This window comes from Myotis nattereri, assembly GCF_964212035.1.
Source record: "Myotis nattereri genome assembly, chromosome: 9".
NCBI classification, from domain to species: domain Eukaryota; kingdom Metazoa; phylum Chordata; class Mammalia; order Chiroptera; family Vespertilionidae; genus Myotis; species Myotis nattereri.
This window is the reverse complement of record NC_138084.1, coordinates 76,361,134-76,383,993: the sequence shown is the minus strand read 5'-3', so window position 1 is coordinate 76,383,993 and position 22,860 is coordinate 76,361,134. Positions and strand designations below refer to the sequence as shown.

Genomic DNA, 22,860 nt, shown 5'->3' with positions numbered 1-22,860 from the left:
AATGCATTATGGATCATGCTTTAAATGAAAGCTTGAAAGATAAAAGAATGGTGGGACATTCCAGGCAGAGGGACAGTCGTGAAGGCATGAAGGTGAGAATGAGCCTTGTAAATCTGTGAGTGTGGAGCTTGCGAACCTGAGCCTTGGCAATTTGGGAAGAGGGAGGCTTTAAGAGCTGGGAGTGAGGAATTCATATTGGACATGCTAGGAAGGGGAGTGTTTGAAGACATTTGAGCAGTCTAAAGAAGATTACAGGGTGCGGAAGGGCAGAAAAGCCTGGGAACAAAGGGCAGTTTAGGAACTAGGACACATTTGGGATGTTTGCCTGTAAATATGAGCCCTTTTGTGTATATTTATGCCGATGTCTCTAAAGATAAGTGCAATAGAAATTTTAAACATATACTACTGCCAAGAAACTCGTTAATGTGAGAAAACAGAAGGAAGATTAGGAAATTATTTCAGAGAGTCACTTAAAATATTTCTAATGACAATTCTATTTGTTTATTCAAACTGCCTTTTTGCTTCTCCATAGTCACTAATGATGGCCCATAATAGATGTGTTAAATTTTACATAGGTGAGAATTTCACACAAGGAGAAGTCACAGTCAATATTTTCACCAATGACATTCCCTTTTAATGCTCTAAGTCTTACTTGAGCTAACATGTTCTTGTCTATATTAATAGAAGTGATGAATGTCTTTTGAGTTTGCTGATATCTCCTACACTAGCTCATTCATTCATTCACTCATTCATTCAACTAAAAACATTTAATGAATAACCTCTTTGTAGCAAGCATCATATAAAAGATTGCATAATGGTGAAGAAACTGGACTTTAGCTTCAGCTCTTAGTAGCTATAGGGTCTGGAGCAAATTACTTATCCTCGAAACCTCTCTTTCTTCATAAGTAAAATAGGGACTGTATCAAAAAATCTACTCTTTATTGTAATTGTGACCATCAAATGAGCTAATAATGTATCTAAGTGCTTAGTACAGGGCTTGGCACATAGTTAAAGCTTGATTTTGCTATATGACGGTTGTATAGCTTTTGGTTTTAGTTGGTGAGGGAGGTATGTACCATCATTGTTAAAATAATGCAGGGCTCAGGAAGCCTGGGATAATTTTAGAAATCAGGCAGCGACATGCAGACAGCAGCTTGCTTGGGCTCTGCCTCTCCTCCCAGGCAGAGTGACTGACAGGCCTGCAGCGTGGGAGATGTTCCAGCTACCCAGGGTGGCCTGCTGTTTTCCCACACAGGGGCACTGTGGGATGCAGATCATTGTTCTAGTTATTCCCCGTTCTTTTAGCTAACCCTCTTTTCCTCCCAGCTCTGATGCTGATATCACAATAGGGTGGGATGGGAGGATGGAAGGAATAGTGAATGTTAGTGCTACTGAGAGCAAAAGCTCAATTCTTCACCTGAGCCACGTTCTAAAGCAGCCCATCATAAATACGGTGAACATATATTCTGATAAAAAAAAATTGAGATTATATGGCCAAAAAATGAATTTTGTGCTTTTTCCAAGTGTGAGAGCAAATTAAATACAATACATCATAACTTTGGGGACATTTCAATAGTTGTATGGGGACAATGGAATACTTTGAAATTGTACTAAGTTTAAATGAATTAAAATTAAATGCCATTTAAATTTTAGATCCACATTTTCATTAGCCACATGTGGCGAGTGGTCACTGTATTGGACAGTACAGATATAGAACATTCCCACCCTCACAGGAAGTTCTATTGGACACTACTGATGTAGACTATGTGGTTGGTATAAGTATAGATTTCCAGGGAAGAGTGCAATCTTGCACCATATGTCCTATAGTAAATCTTTTCTCAGTTCACCACAATGCTCTCCTTCATTCCTCCAGCATAGGCTTGGGCTTCAGAGACACTAGCTGTGTGACTCTAAGCACCTCTCCTCTCCTAGCCTTGGTTCCTACATCTGTGAAATGAGGGAGTTGGGCCAAATGAGATATTTTTAAAATATGTTTTTATTGATTTCAGAGAGGAAGGGAGAGGGAGAGAGAGTTAGAAGCATCAATGATGAGAGAGAATCACCGATTGGCTGCCACCTGTATGCCCTGTACTGAGGATCGAACCCTCACCCCTGGCATGGTCCTGACCCAGAATCTAACCGTGACCTACTGTTCATAGGTCGGTGCTCAACCACTGAGCAATACTGGCTGGGTGAGATCTTTTCTTTGAAGCTTTAACATTCAGTGATGTAATGAGTCTTTTCCCAGGAGCATTGAGGTCAGGGGTCTTCCTTTGATAAATGACTTGTTGTTTGAGAAACAGCGACCTCTTGGTAACAGCAGAACCTCCCTCTGATGTCTCAATATTTTCTACTGTGTCTATGCAATTTTATGCTCTTGAAAGTGGCATACTTCTCTTTTAAGAAGGCCTTGTTGCATTCACATGAGTTAGTGACTCACCTGAGGGTGTAAGGACTGTGGTTCTGGTGAGGGGAGTTCTTGGCAACTAAATTCCCAGGCAGGTTGTGAAGGATGGTCTTCTAACTTGTGGGCTGCTTGGGTTCAGTTTGGTTTGTCGTCATGGTTTTGCCCCAGCCTTAGCCAGAATGGAACCCACAGTATTCAACCAGCAGCAGCCACTTAACACCTCTGCTGGCTTTCTGCTTCCTGCTTGCTGTGGTCAGAAGGAAGGTGTCTCTCCCTTCTCAGAAGCATCTTTGTTTAGCAGCTTTCAACATGCAGGCAAGATGTTGCTAGTTCTGGCTGCTCTGGGTAAAGATTTTTTTCCTGCTGACCCGAAGAGGCGGTCATTACGTTGCCTAAGAGCCACGACTGACTTTCTTGCTAAGGTTCTAATGGGGAATTGGGGAGAGAATCTGTCCCTTCTGCAAAATTATGAGTGTAGAGTCCTAGATCCTCAAACCGTCTCTGTTACTGAACTGCTGTGTCCTTGGACAAGGCCCCAGCCCCTCTAAGCCTTAACACTCTATAAACCCGTTCCCTCCATCTGGGAGCAGGCGGTGTACATATACGTACTATGGGTGCTCTTCCAGCTTCCTGTTTCCTACAGAAACAAGAGTGTGCACTGAGAGTACAACCAGCTAGTGTTCTTAACAATAAATAAGCCCTATGACTTGAATAAGAAGAAACAGAGGGGATAGCTCTTTCACTTGAGCAGGCTATTTACTTAACTCTTTCAAAAGCACCAGGACATTTTTGCTGTTTTTATTTCAATTTAAACCCATTTAATTAATTTAAAACATTAAAAATATGGATTTTACATTTTAGAAGTTATTCTAAAAAGAAAGGAAGGTGTTTTTTGTTTTGTTTTTTGGTCAAAGCCTGGTCATCCTTGGTTTACCCTTGATGTTTCTGTGGTGATCCTGTGTGATTTGCTTAGCTTTCTTTCAATTAAATGTGTTCTAATACCATCAATAACTAAAGTTTTCTCTTTCTATTCTCTCTCTCTCTCTCTCTCTCTCTCTCTCCTCTCTTCTGAAAGGTTCTTCTCTTTTTCTTTTTCTCTCCTTTTGCTTCCTCTTCTTTAGCCTAACCTCACTGTCCAGGCCCCATGTGGAAAAAGGTTGCTGTTTTCAGCTGGTGTGGCAGAGGGGAGAGGCTGTAATCCTCTGATTCACTCCCTTTCCCACCCGCCACGCGGTGAGTTGCTCGCGGCTTTAATCAGCAGATCCGATGTGTGTGCAGCGCGCGCGCTCGCAGGCACGCCTGTCTGCAGACCTGGTGTGTGCGTATGTGACTGCAAGTGCATGCACACGCCGGCACGCCCGTGTGTGTGCGTGTGCGTGTTCACGTGCGCGCCTATGTGCTCGTGTGTGCGCGCTTATGAGTGTGTGCGCGCGTGTACGTGTGTGCGCGTGTGCGTGTGTGCGCGTGTGCGTGTGTGTGGCGCGCGCTCACGCCTGCCTCCGCGCGCCCGCGGCGCTCTCCCCCAGCCGGCGCGGTCCAGCCCTCGCGCACCAGCTGTTTCTATAGGAACCGCGGAGCAGCCGGCCCCTCCTGCGGAGGCCTCGGTAGGAGCATGCCCAGTGGAAGCCGCTAGTTTGGCTCAGGTCTGGGTTTCCAGTAAGTGGCGTGCGGGACTCCGGAGACATCCCCACGAGCTGAACCCGGAGTCTTTGTGTGCAGTGGGAGGAGGCGGCGCCGCCGGGCCTGCAGCCCCGCCCGGGGAGCCCCGGCAGGAACCATGCTGGCGTGCCTGACCCGGGGGAACTTTCTGGACGTCCTGCAGGAGGGCTTCAACGAGGTAACTGCCCCGTCTGCCCCTCCCACTGCCCAGCCCCCCTCCCCCAGCGCCTCCCGCCTGATCTCTGGCACCGGTCCTCCGGCGCCCTCCTCCTCGGGAGGACCCAGAACAACTCTCATGCAGAGCCCTAAGGCGGCTTTGGTGGTGGGAGGGTGCCGACCCCACGGGTGAACCGCGAGACAGCAAAGGGGCCGCCTGCCTCCAGCTACGCTGGGCATGGACCGTCCCTGGCTGTAGCCTGAGCCCAGAAGACAGGACACGGATTCAGAGGCCATCTCCTTCCAGAAGAGGTGGTCTCCACTCTCCCCAGGGATCCCCCCCCAGGGAATTCCTGAGTCTGTGGCAGAAGTGCTCACTCTATTCCAGGCGCTAACGAAGAGCGGAGGGAAGGGTGGGTGGCATTGCATTGGTAGAAAGTTTGAGAGGGCAGGGTGAGCAGGTAGGTGGTCCACATGAAGTGCCCTCTTCTATTGATATCTTTTTTTAAAACCTGGGCAGTACGTTTCTCCACAACCAAGGGCATGGTTGGCAGAGAAGACGTAAGAGGAGAGAAGGTCTGGGTTTCTGGGCTCAGTTCGGGGGAGTCAGTGTTGGCTCCCTTCTGTGTGAGAGCGGGGAACGGGGCCCCAGTGTGACGGGCAGTATGGGAGAGGCTGGCTGGTCTTTCTCCTCAGTGTTTACTCTCAAAATTCTGTTACTTACTACATTTCTTTCTCTTGGGACCTAGAGAATTCTGATGTAGGATCCTTCCCCCTTGCGATTTGTTCCATGTCTTTCATTGCTTCTGAGCCCCGCCCCTTCGCCTTATCCCAGGTTCCAGGGAGACCCCTCCAAGGAGACCTAGACTGTTAGTTGTGTGTTGCTTCCTTCTCCTTTTCTTTTCACCTCTCCCTCTCTTCCTTCTCTTTCTTAAATTTACGATTTTTTTAAAATCAGTCTTTAAACAATGAACACACGAGTACATTCTCTTCTTAAATATGAACATTACAGGCAAGACAGTACCTCCACCATCCCTGCAGTCTTTCCTGGAGGTAGCCATTCTCGAGAATTGGTGTGTAAGGTTTTCTTGCTACAGCTGCATGGCAGGCTCTTTCCTCAATTCCTGTTTCTAATTAAGAAGCTCTGCAGCCTGACCTGTTCCAGAACCTTCTCCAGTCCTGGCCCCTGTGCCCGGCCTTGTTCCTGACACAGAGAGGAAAGTTGCAGAGACGCTGTCCCAACCTAACCCACTGAGTCAGGCTTTTCCTTTGGCTGAGGCTGTCACAGCCCTCCTTGAAGGTCAGAGTTTGCACCCTGCGTGCACGGCAGGGCTCCTCGTCTTTGCACCAGTCCTCTGAACACATGTCAGGGGGTTGTTAACAAAGAGCTACAGTCATACAAGCCAGGAGGCCACCTCTTTGAGTGCTTCCAGTATTCCCGGTCCCTCTTTTCCTTGCCTTTGGGCCTGCCCGTGGTCTCAAGTGTCACATGTCTGACTTATCCACCAATTGTGCAGGAGCCCCTTAGGTCCTCCTCTGGCCTCCCCTTTTTTAAACTCAGTCCCAAGTATCAGGTCTCACTGTCTGTCTTCTCAGGAGGAGAGAAGCAGCACAGAGTCAGCCCGTCTTTGCCTTCTGCTCTTTTTCACTTCCTAACATTTCCCCTGAAGAGCTTTAGTGTGTCCATAAATGACCCCTGACCTCCAGTTGTTATAAATCATAAGGGAAAGGGAGAGTGGGAGAGTTTTCTTTTTGTGGTGGTAACGGAGTCTTAATAAAAACAAAACAACAACAACAAGAAATAAAAACAATAGACACACAACTTTATTAATTCACCTCTAGAATAATGTAGTAATGCCTCTTTTTTCTTTCTGACATTTGACTTTTCTATCCATCCTGTAAATTTCCCTTCCACCCCATCTACAGGCTAATGTATAATCTATTCCCTTCTATTAGTGGATTTGAACTCTGATAGCCAATCAGTATTTTGGTTTCTCTGAGAAATTGACATAATCTAAATAATATTAATAGTAATATGTTAAATCTCAAATGTCCCTGAAAGTTTAAATAATTATTTTACATACATAATAAATTATATTGAATCATTCTTTTCATGTACTGTATCACATTTAGTGCTACTGAATAATGCTAAGTTAGTTATTTCAGAGATGATGGGGCCCTGATTGACCTATTGCAGCCTCTAGGATTGCTTAATAGATCCAGGTATATTCAATCTCTTGTTAGAGTCGTGTGATAAGGATATAGATCGGGACTTAAAGGCCAGTGTCAGAATACACTTCAGTCCCTCTGGGAAGCTCTTCACTGGGGCTAAGAATAACACACCTATCCAGTCATCACTGGGAAATGCTCCAAGCATATCTGAAGCTATTCTTCATCACCCGGATGCTTTTAAGGTCTGTGTGGTTAGGGCCGTGACGTCATTCTCTGTGGCAGCGAAAACTGCCACAGGAAATGAAGCTATGGCCCTAACTGGTTAATTAACAGAGAGAAACCTTGTCCTTTGAATCAAGGCTTTCCTCTACCCACTGTTAGCCTCTAATCTCAACCATATGCCATGATGCATAACTGTGCATGGCAGAATTTTCTTCCATTATGTTCCCTGAATAGCCCTGGTCTGAACACACCTGACAAATTACTCATAGAATTGATTCATGTCAATGCAGCCCCTTTTATCGGCATGGTTACTCTGCATTTTGAATTATCCACAACTTTTGGCTACAGCCACATTCTATAGCTCACCTGGCTGTCATCCCCACCTCCTATATTTTGGGCCTGCCCTTTCTATCATTTGTCCCCATTCTGATCTGCCTCAAAGCTATTTATTTGTTTTCTCTGCCACTTGGTATTGATGTCATATGAACATTATCTTTGGTTAATGTGCCAAGTGTTTTTTCTGCAAGTGTTTTTCTAGGGGCTAAACTTTCTTTAAAAAAGTACTTTGGTGCATGTGTTGGAGGATTTGGGGAGACCAGTCTGTAATATAGTCTGGCAAGTAAGCATTCATTCATTCCATTATTTAATTCATTTATTGGATGAGGAAATGGATACAATAATAGAAAAACAACTAGTTCCTGCTTCCAAGGAATTTATAGGAAGAGATTTATAGGTGTACTATAAGAACCATAACAGGAAGCTTAATGTGATAAGTACCATAGAAGAGGTAGTGTTTGTGGGAGATTACACAGGTACCTTCTACTTAATAATATCATGAAAAGTACCAACTATTTACCAACTGACCTACTCACCGAGACCAGACTTTTCTTCTTGCTAATCTGGAAAACATGCATGCAGGTACTCATTTAATAGACAGTCACTGAATGGCTGTGTTCACCAGGCACCGTGCCAGGTTCTGGAAACAGAAGTAAAAAAACATAGTCTGTGCCCTGGTGGAGCTCCCAGGGCAGTGAACATACAGTAAATGGTCAGAGTCTGAAACTTGGGGAAATTGTGGTGATGTAGAAATCCTGCCTGTCAGGCAGAGTGAGCCTGTGCCTGGCTGGAGTATGAATGGCCTGAGGGACTGAAAGTTGTTCAGCTGATTTGTTAAAATGTTGGTCAACAGGAAATCAGGTGTCTGAGCCTCAACCTTTGAAGCACATGACCTGGGAGACTTTCCCTACCAGTTTTTCTCCACGTAGAAAAGTAAAAATTTAAATCTCACAGAGAGTCATCTGCTTGGTAGTCCCTGAGAAACACAGGAAGAGCCTTTGTCTGGGGCCATTCCCGTAGGGGGACGTAGGGCCGGCGAAGAAGAGGATTGGCATGTGGAGCAGCTGCAGCAGACATCGCTCCTAAGCGCCTCACGCCTTCCGCAACCTGGGGCCAAGCAGAGGCGGTCAGACATTTCCACAATGACCTCCTCTGTGCTTTGCTGTGGAAATTAAAGGCCAGTTAAGTCTTTAATGTAACAAAGCACCTCACTCGCCAACCTTCTTTTTTCTATCCTGACTGATTTCTCCACTCCTCACCCGAGCTCACTGGCTTTATTCCCACAGGAGTCAATGCCAGCTAAACAGATGCTCCCTGGCAGCAAGCTCTCAGGCAGCGTCATGTTCCTCATGGTGAGTGATGGGCTGGCCAGGCCCGTGGAGCAGTGATGGGCACTGTGTGCCAGGTGCCACTTCCCCATACTCACCCTGTTAGAACTGAAAATTTCCTGAACATATTTCCTTCTTTGTTATTCTCAAATGTCGGGGTTCTTGTTCCAACATTAAGAAGCGTTCTGGAATCTAGAGAAGGCTGTGCCTAGGTTAAATAGGAGTCCAGAGATGAAATATAATTTTGAAAGGCATTTGGGGGGTCAGAGGAGCCTCGTTTAAAGGAAACTAAGATCTCCTCATCTCAGGACCCCATGCTTTTTATTTTTTTTATTTTTTATTTTTTTAAATATATTTTATTGATTTATTTTTACAGAGAGAAAGGAAGAGGGGTAGATAGTTAGAAACATCGATGAGAGAGAAACATCGATCAGCTGCCTCCTGCACACTCCCCACTGGGGATGTGCCCTCAACCAAGGTACATGCCCTTGACTGGAATCGAACCTGGGACCTTTCAGTCCGCAGGCGGACACTCTATCCACTGAGCCAAACCGGTTAGGGCAGGACCCCATGCTTTTTATTAACACAATTTGTCCAGAGGAGAGGCAGAGATATACACTTCAAAGGGTCAGGGTTTGTATAGAGTCCATTGTCAGAATGGAGGAAATTAGCCAACGGCTGTTCAGGTGTTTGGCCAGTAGGAGGCAATAACATGTAGATTAAGATGCCCTGAGCTGTCTGGCAGCCAAGCAATCATTCCTTTTCAGGTTTGGGGAAATGCCATCAGCCATTCCCAACAGGTGACAACATATGGGACTCAGCCCTTGTTGAGTCCCCAAGTTCCATCAACCTTCTGATGAAACTCTTGCAATTATGTTATGCTGGAATTGGCTTCTGGCACTCAAACCAGGCCCTATTTAAGTGGTCATGGACATAACCTTCAGTGATCATGTTATTAGTGGAAGTGGAGTTCTTGGGATGCCTCAGGGAAAAGAATTTCCCCACGGGGGGCGGGGGGGGAGGGGGAGGAGATGGGATTTTGTGGAAAGCTTTATTGATGATGTAAAATTAAGGGGTTTGGGGGATGATTAAAAAAAAAATCCTTAGCTGGTTTGGCTCAGTGGATAAAATTAAGGGGGTTTCCCTCCAAGGTCCAATCTCCATGTCCTGCCATGGAAAAAGTCCAATCTTGTCTTCAGCAGGGCTAGGATCAAGGCCACTGCCCAGACTTTCTGTCCTATATTAAATTACAGTCCAGCCTGACTGGTTTGGCTCGGTGGTTAGAGCGTCGGCTGCCAGACTGAAGGGTTGCGGGTTCAGTTCTGGTCAAGGGCATGTGCCACAGTTGCAGGCTCAATCTGCTTGTGCAGGAGGCAATCAATAGAAAAAATATCCTCAGGTAAGGATTAACAACAACAACAACAAAATTATAGTTCAGTCCAGCATCTGACTAGCTTAGCCTGTCTTCCCAGCTGCAGTTCATTGCATGTGGGGTCTACAGGGCCACGGGCCACGCAGCTGCTTAAGGCCATATGGTAGGTTAGCACACAGGCGAGTGCTGGTCACAGAGCAGGTGAGAAACAGGAGTGCCAGAGCAAGAGAGCACAAGAGAGGGAACTCCCTTTGGGGACTTTCACCTTCCAGGATTTCATGGGCTTCCATCAGAGTGGCCTCCTAGCCAGTGATCTTCTTCCCAGGCTAGACTGACAGGCAAGCACCTTTCCTGTGTCACCCCAACTTAATTAACTGCGAACGTGCCCATCTCCCCCTTTGTTCGATCCCTTCCCCCAGTGATCTGCAGGGAATGGACTGGTTGTTACTGGGGAGAGTGAAGCTGTAGCTTCCTGGTGAGGCTGCGCAGATGACCATGCTTATAATGTCTGGCCTCCCCTTTGCTCTCTTTCTATTAATATTAATAAACTAGCTAATTATGATAACAATCATATATATTAGGGAGGTAGGGAACCAATCCCAAAGGCCCTAAGAGTGGGCTCCATGCCCTGTTTTTAGTAAAGGACACTCATAGATTATACAGTGATACCTCATTTCATTCATTCTTTCATTCATTCATTCACTCACATGCATTTATTGAACACTTATAACATATACTTGTGAAGAACAGTGTGTTTATGGAACTCATAACTAATGGAAATTTAAAAATAAGACTAGGAGATGAAATCTTCCAGAAAGTTTTTAGGTTTTTACTTTCTGGTATATTATCCTTTGACTGCTGGGCTGAACACTAATACAAAGAGCCCTACCCATGGAGGGAAGGAAAAACCTAAAATTTTTACTTGTGAACTTTACTTTTACCTAATTAGCCACCAACTTCAATGAATAAGTAGCTTTTCCTGGTTCAGTAAGACCTGAAGGAATTAATAGAAAAGAAATGCCATATTGCATTCTTTTCCTGGCAGAATTTAGGCCAGTAATAACTCAAGGTTTTCACACCTCCTGCCTTCTTCTCAGTTTATCAGCAACACCCCACCCCATCTCCTCAGCTTCTGCTGCTGGAGGGTGTCCGGTATCTGGTTTCACTGTAAAACTGATTTCCTTCCTGAGCCATTCAGGTCTCCTGCACTCTCCAGCACACTGCAGGAGCCTCCTCCTGTTCTTGTTCGCCTTTCCTGCTTGCCAGGCAGGAAGCCATAGAGCAGCGGTTCTCAACCTGTGGGTCGCGACCCCTTTGGGGTCGAACGACCCTTTCACAGGGGTCGCCTAAGACCATCAGAAAACACATATATAATTACATATTGTTTTTGAGATTAATCACTATGCTTTAATTATGTTCAATTTGTAACAATGAAAATACATCCTGCATATCAGATATTTACATTACGATTCCTAACAGTAGCAAAATCACAGTTATGAAGTAGCAACGAAAATAATTTTATGGTTGGAGGTCACCACAACATGAGGGTTGCGGCATTAGGAAGGTTGAGAACCACTGCCATAGAGCCTACTTCCTGAATGTTTCTACACTAGGGATGGGAGGTCCCACAGACTTCTCTGGAAAAGCCCAATCAGTGTTTTTCCAACTCTAACCAAACAAGTTCCCTGTAGGAATTCTCTTTGACCTTGCGGCTTAGAGGAGATAGAAAGCAGAGGCTGGGTTTACAAACTTATTCCGAAGGAAGGGCAGGTCCCAAAGAAAACCAGGTACACTGGGCGACCGGAAAGCTTTCCAGGTCAAGATTTCCTGCACAGATTAAGATGGTAGACAGAACTGTCTTTACTGGAAGAGTTTAACTTTATATTGCAGGGTTACCTGGAGTGTCTTGGAGGAAGCTCATGGAGAGCATGGGGTTGCTAAGGCCTCTCCCCACACCAGCTGCTCAGAGCTTTAGAGTGGTTCAGTCTTGTCAAGCCAAAATCCTGCTCACGCAGATTTGATTGTTGCTCTGTCTACTTTTCTTTTCCCTGAGACCTGACTCAGAGGGTTGTCATAAAACCCTCAGCCTTTCTAGACTTCCAGATTGCTCAGGCATCCTTCTAGCTTCCACGGAACAAGTGTCAGATGTTAATTCTGGATCAAGATTAGTTCTTGGTGGTCACAGACATAGTATATCTGATTTCTTGCTTTTTTTGTCAAATGATCTTTAACCGAAATATTTTCCTTTGTAGTTCTTCACTAGCCCAGCATTCCACTGCACCACTGTTGATGTCATCCATGATGTCGTGAGGGTGGTAGCCATCCGCATTGCAGCCCGCAGACTGGGCATTCCTCGGGGTCTCTTTTAATGTTTCCAGAGAGTTCCCTAGCTAGAGATTGGTGCTGCATCTGTTGGGCAATGTTGATAACCTCATAAAGAGTGGCATTTACACTGTGCTTAATGGGTGTGTGTTTTTGCTTCTTTCTGTCTCTTGGTGGTTCTTTGAGGGCTTCGATGATGAGGGCAAAAGCAGAAGGTAGATACTACCTCAGTGTGGGCCAATCTGTTCTGAATGGTCAGTTTCACTGTGATCCCCAGATCCTTCCAATCCCTGGTTGCTTTGGCAATGTCATCACCAACCTTTTTAAAAAATATTTTTAAAATTGATTTTAGAGAGAGAGGGGAAGGGAGACAGATAGATAGAAACATTGATGAGAGAGAAACATCATTGATTGGCTGCCTCCTACATAACCCCTAATGGGGATGAAGCCCGCAACCCAGGCATGTGCCCTGACCAGGAATCAAACCGAGACCTCCTGGTTCAGAGGTCGACATTCAATCACTGAGCCACACCCACCAGGATCATCACCAACCTTTTTAGGAGACAGACCCAGGGGTCCAATTTTGGGGGTAAGGGCAGATGTGGCACCAACTTCCTCGCCAGTGCACCTGAGGCATATGACTTTGGTTTCGTTGGGGTCAAACTTTGGCAGCATGGTGGAGACGGCTGGTGTTGGATGAACCCAGATTTGGGATGACTGAAGAAAGTTATACCTTGTTGAAAGCTGAAAGTATCTTGCTTTTCTTATTAGTTTGGTTGCAAGTGCCAAGAACCCAGCTTGAACTAGCAGAGATAGAAAATGGAATCTACTGCATGGAATCCAAGGAAAGGCTAAAAACTAAATCATGGAATGGGCAAGGATGGAGCAGTCTCAATGAAATCAAGAACTCAGACACTGGCAGGTTCGCTCCCTCTGCTTTTTGCCTCTTATCTCTGGTTCTGTGGGTGGCTTTATTCACTTCCACTATAGATGTGAACATCATGCCTGTGGCAGCATCTAAGTTTTACATCTTACCACTTTGTGAAAGAGAGACTGGGAGAAACAGAGAGAAGGGTGGTGGGGAAAGGGACTGATTCTATCCCTAAATTTGAGACCGAAAAAGTCCAGAGATCTACTAGGCTTGACCAGTCAACTTAGCTGGATCAGTCAACTGTGGCCAGTGGAAAGGAGATATAATGCTAGACCAGTACTGGGGCCCATCACTGAGTATGTAGAGCAGCGGTTCTCAACCTGTGGGTCGCGACCCCTTTGGCGGTCGAACGACCCTTTCACAGGGGTCGCCTAAGACCATCCTGCATATCAGATATTTACATTATGATTCATAACAGTAGCAACATGACAGTTAGGAAGTAGCAACGAAAATAATTTTATGATTAGGTCACAACATGGGGAACTGTTTTTAAAGGGCCAGAAGGTTGAGAACCACTGATTGTAGAGGGTCATGTTTCTACAGAAGGGGGAGTCATTGTGAGCTGGACTGCTACCCCAAGAGCTGTTAGCTACACCTGCAGCTCCCCCACCCCCTCTGGACCTGATTGGAAACTGATTATGGTTCTATGGAGCTTCTCCAGAAGGTTCAAGGTATACTTCTTAGTATTTTGGATATTTTTATTTTGCTGAATCTATTTTGTCTTCACTGAATAATTGACTTATAAAATTTTAGTTCTAGAAATAAGCAAAATTCGTGATTTCTTTTTCCTCAACTGATGCAAGAACCCCTTAAGAGGTTACTTCCCATGGCTTGTAGGGTGCGGGGGGTAAAGAGGACTAGGCTAGCCCTAGCCAGTTTGGCTCAGTGGATAAAGCATTGACCTGTGGACTGAAGGGTCCCAGGTTCGATTCTGGTCAAGGGCACATGCCCAGGTTTCCGGCTTGATTCCCAGTAGGGAGCGTACAGGAGGTAGCCAACCAATGATTTTCATCACTGATGTTTCTCTCTCTCCCTTCCTCTCTGAAATCAATAAAAAAAAATTTATTGAATTCCCCACCCTGGTGCTAACCAGAGAATCACTGCTTTCACTATTTTACATATGTGGCTTTCACACAAGTTATAATTTGAGAAAAGATTCTGAGGCAAAAAAAACACAAAAAACAAACAAACAAGAAAAAGACCTACTAGTTCAACCAGAGAGTAACAGACTCTTGCAAGAAGCATATGTATTTCATCTGCTAACAGAAGTAGCTCTAGTAAAATTTAAAACTGGGGCGTAGGCTTTCACTGTAGGCCTCTTTTAAGATAACATCTTGGTGGGGAAGTCGGTGGTGTGGCCGGTCCTCATGAGTGTCTACTTTGTTGTTCAAATCAGTTTTTTTTCAGAGCCAGCAGTAGGCATTTTCCAGTATAACAAGAACAGGGCCTTGGCCTGCCTCTTGGATACCAGGAACAGATACCTTCATGTCAGAGAGGAGATGCACTGAGACTTAGTTTAGTGGTTGGCTCCCCAGATTAGACTTAAAAGGAGCAAACGCCTAAAGTCATTGTAACCCTCAACCTGTGGATAAGAATAAGCCCACTCAGCTGTGAATCTGTGATCTCTCTGTTCGATGCGATTTATTAGGTCTCTGTCAGCGTGCAGACATGGTAGTGACATGACAAAGGACAATTCAATTAAAATGTTTTGTCAGTGATTTCTTTTTTAATTTTTTTTTTATTTATTTCAGAGAGGAAGGGAGAGGGGGAGAGGGAGAGAGAGAAACAATGATGAGAGAGAATCATTCATCGGCTGCCTTCTGCATGCCCCACTGGGGATCTGGCCCACAACCCAGGCCTGTGCCCTGGCGGGAATTGAACCCTGACCTCCTGGTTCATAGGTCGACATTCAACCACTGAGCCATGATGGCTGGGCGTCATTGAAGGCACACTCATCAGTCTTTTAAGTTATATGACTCTGGGCAGAATAGTAAATATCCTCAGCTACCACTTTCCTGGAATGACTTCAAGACAGTCAAGCCTCCCAGTTCCTTGACCATCCCCACGGCAATGATTGTCCTTCTCTGTGCTGCTACAAAAATGCCACACAGGGAAGCTGTATCCTGGAACTTATTGCACAAAATTGCCCTGCCCTTGAAATTTTAGTTTTGTTTTCTTTTGTTAAGCCTCCCCTGAGGATATTTTTCCCCAATTTATTTTTAGACAGAGTGGAAGGGAGGGAGGGAGACAGAGAAAAACATTACTGTGAAAGAGATACATCAATTGGTTGCCTCCCACACATGCCTAAAACCAAGATACATGCCCTTGACTGGAATCAAACCTGGGACCCTTCAGTCTGCAAGCCTATGCTCTAACCACTGAGCAACAGTCTAGTGCTGCCCTTAAAATCTTGAACTCTGAAAGTTTACTCTCTGCTTAACACCCCAGTCTCCATACTCCATTCCCATTAAACTTACATTGAGGTGCCTCAAGTTCTCTATTCTCTGTCCTCTCAGTTTATCAGCTCTCCTTAATTTCTTCTATCCGGTGCAGATTCCACAATCAGTCACTTCAAATGTACTCCCACCACCATCCTCACTTCCTGGTGATCGCTGTTTTTCCTCTGACTAATTCCAGTCACAGGTTAGCCCATATTGGTTTCCTCCTCTCACCCCCCGGCCTGCTGAGCCCTTTAGAGGAAATCACATAGCCGTGCTGATTGATTGAATGGCACAATTATGACTTCCAGCCCTATTGAGTCCTTGGTGCCATTGTTCTTTCCAGTCTCCCACAGGGCTCCTTTCCGGAAGCCTCCTCCATTCTCCCCGTTCCTTTCTATCTATAATAATAAAAGCATGATATGCAAATCGACCAAACAGCCGAACAGCAGAACCTCACGCACTAGAGCCAGGCCTGCCATTGCCCCACGATCGCCCTGCAGAGGGAGGCCCAGGCCACTGTCCAGCGGGTGATCATTCGGGGTGGGGGGCTCCGCAGAACCTGGGAGCCCAGGGTGTGTGGTGGCAGCCGTGGGCAGCACCAAGCCAAGGCGGGTGCAGGAGGGGGCCGGGGCCGGGACGGCGAAGCCAGCAGCTGGGGGAAGGAAGGCCTACCCTTGCACGAATTCTGTGCATCAGGCCTCTAGTAATGAATAAAGGGGCATTTATTTAGATGTTGGGCTCCTTCAACTTCCTTCTTCCCCCCCTCCACATTCCCCGGGTCTGTACCTATTTGTAGGTATGTATTCCTGCCTCCTCACAATCAGAGCAGGAAGTGGCCTCTTCCTCTCCCCTGGAACCTGCTGCATTGTTCACACCCCTCCCTTTGTATCTGTTCCTCCTTACTAACCCCACACCCCAGCCAATGAGTTTCCTGTTATCCTCATTCTCTATTGCCTTTCCTCTCCAGCTACCCTATCTCCTCCCCTCACTGCTGGTTTTATGCTCTCTGAGGTCTTCTCAGTTCACTGCCATCTGACTTTTAACCCCACCACGCTACAGCATCTGTTCTCAAAGGTTATCAAAGCCTGTTAATTATTCAGTGAAATGGGCTTCTTAGTCCTCAGCTGGACTGTTTATAGCATTTGACCTAACTGACCACCTGTCTTAAAATTCTCTCATCCCTGGATTCCTATATTTCCTCTGCCCTCTGGTTATATGTCCTAGGATCATTTTATTGCTCAATTCACTTCACTTGTTTCTTTAATGTTGATATATCACATCCTCTGCCCTGGGTACTCCCTTCTCTCCTCTCATTGTATGCTTTCTTTGGTATTGTAGAAATAATCTATTCTTTGGAGTATGGTGCAGTGGGTTCAAATCCCATTTTCATGAGTTATCAGTGCTATGATCTTGAGCAAGGTTTCCCATATGGGAAATGGGGCCAATAATATCAATTTTAATGGCTGGGTATGAATATTAAAGGAGACAGGGATATAAAGTGTCTCTTTCAATAGCTGACAAAAATTGCCACTTAGTACATTTTTAATCTCTTCTTTCCCTTCCATCCGTCTCCTCACTCCCTTTCCTGCCAAGTAACTTCTTGTGGTTCACTTGTAAGCCCAGGATTTGGAGTCAGGATTGGGTTCAGATTCTTCTTCTGACAGTTAGCAGCCTTGTGACTGGGGTTTTTGTTGTTCTGAACCTTGGTTTCCATGCGTATGACATGAGAAAGATAGTTTCTCACAGGATTAATGTGTGTGTGTGTGTGTGTGTGTGTGTGTGTGTGTGTGTGTGAGAGAGAGAGAGAGAGAGAGAGAGAGAGAATGTTTGAAAAGATGTGGTGAAGTCCTTAGCACAGTTCCTGGTGCATAGTCAGTGCTCAGTAGGTGGTAGTTATTAGTTATTATGTCTCACTCACACCTACGGCTATAACCTATCACACATACATACTCTCAAACTTGTACCTCCCACCTCGCTCCCATCTCTTGTGCTCTAGACATGGATTTTGCCAACTGGCTTTTTTATGTTTTACAAAGAGCTCAGACTCTTATTCAAAACCAAACTATTTCTTTTTCCCAATACTTGTTCTTCACGTATTCCCTTTCTCAGTTAATGTATCGTCATCAGCCAATCATTCAGGCATAACTTTTTGGAACCTCTTTTTTTTTTTTTTTTGTCACTGCCCACATCCTATCATTCGCCTCTGATTTGTTTCTGGAATTTGTGCTTTTCTAACTATGCTGCTTCAATTCAGGCTCCCATCTTCTCTCACTGGAGTTGTTGCCTCGTCTCCTCATTGGTTTCTGCAGATCTGGATGCTCCTCTTTCTACCCCATGTTCTCCTCTGTATCCAGAGTGACTTTTCTAAGATGCGGGTCTCACAGTTTCACTCTCCTGTTTCAAAGCTCCAGGCTTTGCTGCTGAAGATCTCAAGCCCTAAGTCTAAGTGCTGGTAGGTTTGTGCTGACCTGTTTTCCACCCTCATTGCCTGCCACTGATGGCTCTGCCCACACAGTAATTTATTAATTGGCTATTCCTCCAAGATACCATATGCCTTCACAGGTCTTTTTCTTTCTTTTTTGTTTAAATCACCTAGGATGCCCTTCTCCTCTTTGTGGCCTGGCAAACAACCTTAACAAGCCAGCCAAATGTTTCCTTCCCTTTTGACCCTTCTGTGCATTAATAGCATTTTTAACATTTCCCCGTTGCTGCAGCAATCACTTTGTGCCATAGTTATTTATGTGACTGTAAGCACTGGATTTGGCACAATTCCTGGCTGTGTTGGTTGATTTGAATAAATGAATGCATGAAAGGACAGGGTCTGCAGGGATCTTCGGAAAAAGAATCTAACAGGTTGAAATTTATAAGAGGTAAATGTGCATTAAGAAGATCAATTTTAAAAGAACAAAGATGGAAGAAATTGATTTAACAGCAGAATATTAAAAATTACTGGGAGGCTTTGGTTGACAGCATTGTGAGAGTCAACGGTGTGAGGTGGGGTAACAAAAAATAAGAAAAGGAAGAAAAAGGAGAAGAAGAATGTGAAATTTTTTAGATAAGGAAGCCAAGTGTCTGGTTTTACACTAGAGAATTGTGGTTGTTTCTAGATATTATGGTTTTAGAGGGACTTAAGCCAGAATAGCAATAATTCTTGAAAGCATTTTAAAAAGATCTGTTGAAAATATCAAGATGGACAAACTATTGGCTAACACAATGAAGAAGATAAAGGGAGAAAGCACAAAAGACAAAATGAGAAATGATAATGGAGAAGTAACCAATGAAACAAAAAAAATTACCAGAGTATTTTCAGGTCTATGCAAATGCATTTTAAAACATTGATGAAATGATTGAAACGGCCCTGGTGAGGTTGAAACGGCCCCAGTGAGGTTGGGACGGCCCCGGTCAGGTTGAAGTGGCCCCGGTCAGGCTGAAGCAGCCCCGGTGAGGTTGAAACGGCCCCGGTGGGGTAGGGACGGCCCTGGTGAGGTTGAAACTGCCCCGGTGAGGTCGGGACGGCCCTGGTAAGGTTGAAACGGCCCCGGTGAGGTCGGGACGGCTCCAGTGAGGTTGAAACAGCCCCGGTGAGGCCGGGACGGCCCCGGTGAGGTTGAAACGGCCCCAGTGAGGTAGGGACGGACCCAGTGAGGTTGAAACGGCCCCGGTGAGGCTGAGATGGCCCCAGTGAGGTTAGTACTGCTCCAGTGATGTTGGGACAGATAATGGGGACCAGTATAGACTGATGAACAGGGGTAGATGCAGAGGCAGAGCAACATTGAACAGACTTTCAAACTACAGTGGGAAGCCTGGGGAGGGTTTGGGGGGATTAAGAGATCAACCGAAGGACTTATATTCATGCATATAAGATTAACCAATGGACAGAAGACACGGGGGGGGGGGTAAGGGTTGGGGGAATTTCAAGGGGGGGAAAAGGGAGACATATGTAATACTCTTTGTAATACTTTAAGAAATAAAAATTATTAAAAAAAAAAAAAAAGAAAGAAAAAAAAACATTGATGAAATGAATCATTTCTTGGGAAATTCTTATTAAAATTGCAGGAGACAAAATTTAAACAGACCAATTTTTGTAGAAGAAATGAAGTTATTAAGAAACTATTCCTCAAATAAGGTACCAGGCCCAGATTATTTTATAGGGGAATTCTATCAAACCTCCACATATCGGAGCGTCCCAAAGCTTTCAGAGTATTGAAAATGTAGAGAAACTTCCTACTTCATATGAAGCAAAGGTAATATTGATACCTAAATATGAAAAAGACAATCAAAAAGAAAACTGAAGACGAATATTTATGAGTACCTATGAAGAAATGTCATATATAGTACTGATATAGCACTAATAATTATTTTATTAACAATAGAATCCAACACCATAGTAAAAATATAATTCACTATGATCTGGTGAGTTTAATTCCAAGAATTAAAGGTAGGTTCATTATTAGGAAATCCATTAATATCATATAGTACCAGACTAATAGGTATCAGGGAAAATAATCATAAAAGATTAATTCCATAAATGCTAAGAAACTTTCAGAATTCAACATCCATTCCTCATAAAAACACTCAAGAAAATAAGACTTGATGAGTACTGTCTTAACATGAGAAAAAATATATATAGTTCTAATACCAGTAACTTACTAAATTGGGAAGCACTACAATGAAGAAAAACTATTTTTTTTTTACAGTTGATGTGATAGTAATCCTGGAAACCACAATCCTGTATAATAAAAGCATAGTATGCAAATTGTCTCCTCGGCTGGGAGGTCATCCGGGAGTTCAACCAGGGGGCAGGGCCTGCTAGGAGAAGGGAGAGAGGCCCTGGTCGGCAACAGGCAGCTGCTAGGGACCCTACAGTGCACTAATTTCGTGAACTAGGCCTCTAGTCACTGATAAAACTCAAACAATTAAAGATAAGGTAACAGGTCATAAAATTAACATACCAAAGTAGCTTTTATATACACAAAAAGTAACTGGAAAACATCCTATATAATAAAAGCCCAGCGACTGAAATGGTGGAATGACCAGAACGACCAGAGACCAGAACACCATGGCCCCTCGCCCCAGCTGACTCCACCTCCCAGGGAGCAGTTAGGGGTTATCATGCAGGCAAGTGAGTGGTTAGGAGCAATCAGGCAGGCAGGCGAGTGGTTAGGGGCAATCAGGCAGGCAGGCAGAAGCAGTTAGGGGTGATCAGGCAGTCAAGCAAGCAGTTAGGAGCCAGCGGTCCCAGATTGCAAGAGGGATGTCCAACTGCCAGTTTAGGACCGATCTGCAGGGATCCCTAAACCAGCAGTCAGACATCTCCCAAAAGGTCCTGGATTGGGAGAGGGTGCAGGATGGGCTGAGGAATTACCCCACTCCATCTGTGCACAAATTTTGTGCACCGGGCCTCTAGTAATGGTAATAAAGATCAGAGCAGAAATAAAGGAAACATCAGGCAAACCCAAACTGAGGGACACTGAATATTTGGGCCAATATTCTCCAACATTGTCAAGATCATTAAGGGCAAAGATTGGAAGAGACTAAAGAGACACGACAACTAAATGCAGTGTGAGACCTTGGATTGGACACTGAGCCAGAAAAAGGACATTAGTGGGATAATTAGTGAAATTTGAATCATTGCACTGTAGGTTAGTTGGTGGTCTTGTGTCAGTGTTAATTTCCTGTATTGATCATTGTACTGGGTTGTGTAAGATGTAAATATTTGGGGAAGGCGTGTAAGGGAACTATTTATGATGTTTTTGCCACTTTTATGTGGCAAAATTATTTCAAAATGAACATTTAATAAAATAAAAAATAATACTTAAGGATTTGGGCCCAGCTGGTGTGCTCAGTGGTTGAGCATCAACCAATGAACCAGGAGGTCATGGTTTGATTCCAGGTCAGGGCACATGCCTGTGTTGCAGGCTTGATCCCCAGTAGGGGGCATGCAGGAGGCAGCTGATCAATGATTCTCTCTCATCATTGATATTTCTAGCTCTCTTCCTCTCCCTTCCTCTCTGAAATCAATAAAAATACTTAGGGCTCCAGCCGGTTTTCTCAGTGGTTAGAGCATTAACCTGTGGACTCAAGGGTCCCAGGTTCGATTTCGGTAAGGAGCATGTGCCCGGGTTGCGGGCTTGATCCCCAGTGAGTTTCAATACCGGGTCTACCATGTCCTAGCTGTGGGGACATTGGAGAAGTTAAATAATCTCTCTGAACCTCATCCATCCATTGGGATGATACTGACCCTTCTGTGCTTCTTTGATAATTGAGTTAGATGATGATAATGATGAAAATAGTAATGACCATTTAGTAAGCATCAATTGTGCGACAGCCCTGTTCCAGGTCTATTCATTAGCTCGTTAAAACATGTATAAAACACAAATGATATTTAGTTCATGGTAGGTACTCAATAAATATTCCTCCCCCCACTTCTTGCTGATCATAGTGGTTCCTGTAGTTTCTCAGTAGCTGATTGATTGTTGCCTTAGTACTGTCTTCCAAAGGACTTTATTTATTCCCACAAATCAATTTAGAGAAAATAAGGAAGATTTAATTTAAGCTCAGGAAGCCGCCAATGAGTAATTGCCAACATCACTTTATTAAAGAAGTACTTGGGCCCGGAGAACCAAGATGGCGGCATAGGTTAACGCGGGAGTTTGCTGCTTTGAACAACTACTTCAAAAGTGAAACCAAAAAAACGGAAGGGACATCACCCAGAACCACAGGAACGCTGGCTGAGTGGAAGTCCTACAACTAGGAGGAAAGAGAAACACATACGGACACTCAGAGGAGGCGCAGTGCTGAAGTCAAATTCTGAGGTGCGGAGTGCGCGGAGCGGGCTGGCGGCAGAGGGCGAGGTTGGCATTTTCAATCGGGAGGGAGTCGCAGACTCTGAGCTCCAGATCCGGGCGAGTCTTTAGGGACCCAGACTCAAACGGGAGAAGCGGGACTGTCTGGCTTCGGTCAGAGCGAGTGCAGCTTTCTCTCCGAGCTTTGCAGCCATTGCTGGGACTCAGAGAGGCAGAGCCCCTGGGGACAGGACTGAGAGCCGCCATAACTGCTCTCTCCAGCCCACCCTGTTGATCCTGTGCGACCCGCCCCGCCCAAGCCCTGCACAGAGGCATTTGCCGGATAGCCTCAGGCAAAGGCTAGATTAGCACCTCCCTAGAGGACAGAAGTTCTCTCACTGCAGACACAGCTGATTCTCATAGCCACTTGGCCTGGAGGTCAAACCCTCCCTGGAATTAGCTACAACAATCAAGATTTAACTATAAGACTGCGAACAAAGACCACTAGGGGGTGCACCAAGGAAGCATAACAAAATGCGGAGACAAAGAAACAGGACAAAATTGTCAATGGAAGATATAGAGTTCAGAACCACACTTTTAAGGTCTCTTAAGAACTCTCTAGAAGCCGCCGATAAATGTAGTGAGATCCTCAAGAAAACTAATGAGACCCTCGATGTTATGATAAAGAACCAACTAGAAATTAAGCATACACGGACTGAAATAACGAAT

General features: G+C 45.0%; 1 protein-coding gene and 1 pseudogene across 3 annotated transcripts in view; one reads left to right on the top strand and one right to left on the bottom strand.

The window, feature by feature from the left end:
- The first annotated feature begins 3,825 nt into the window (after positions 1-3,825).
- Positions 3,826-22,860, top strand: part of DIXDC1 (DIX domain containing 1) — a 62,634-nt gene continuing 43,599 nt past the window's right edge. Inside the window, exons 1-2 of one of the 2 annotated variants that reach the window (XM_081100477.1) lie at positions 4,125-4,244; positions 8,239-8,304. In XM_081100477.1, the coding sequence (XP_080956603.1) occupies positions 4,185-4,244; positions 8,239-8,304 (126 nt within the window). In that variant the 5' untranslated portion in view covers positions 4,125-4,184. Of the gene's footprint in view, positions 4,245-8,238; positions 8,305-22,860 lie in introns of both variants that reach the window. The other variant, XM_081100475.1, reaches the window with a different exon arrangement.
- On the bottom strand, positions 11,869-12,649 carry LOC308524707 (large ribosomal subunit protein uL11-like; annotated as a pseudogene). Its single transcript has 2 exons — positions 12,527-12,649; positions 11,869-12,293 (listed from the first exon to the last, which is right to left on the bottom strand). The product of its transcript is annotated as a large ribosomal subunit protein uL11-like (transcript).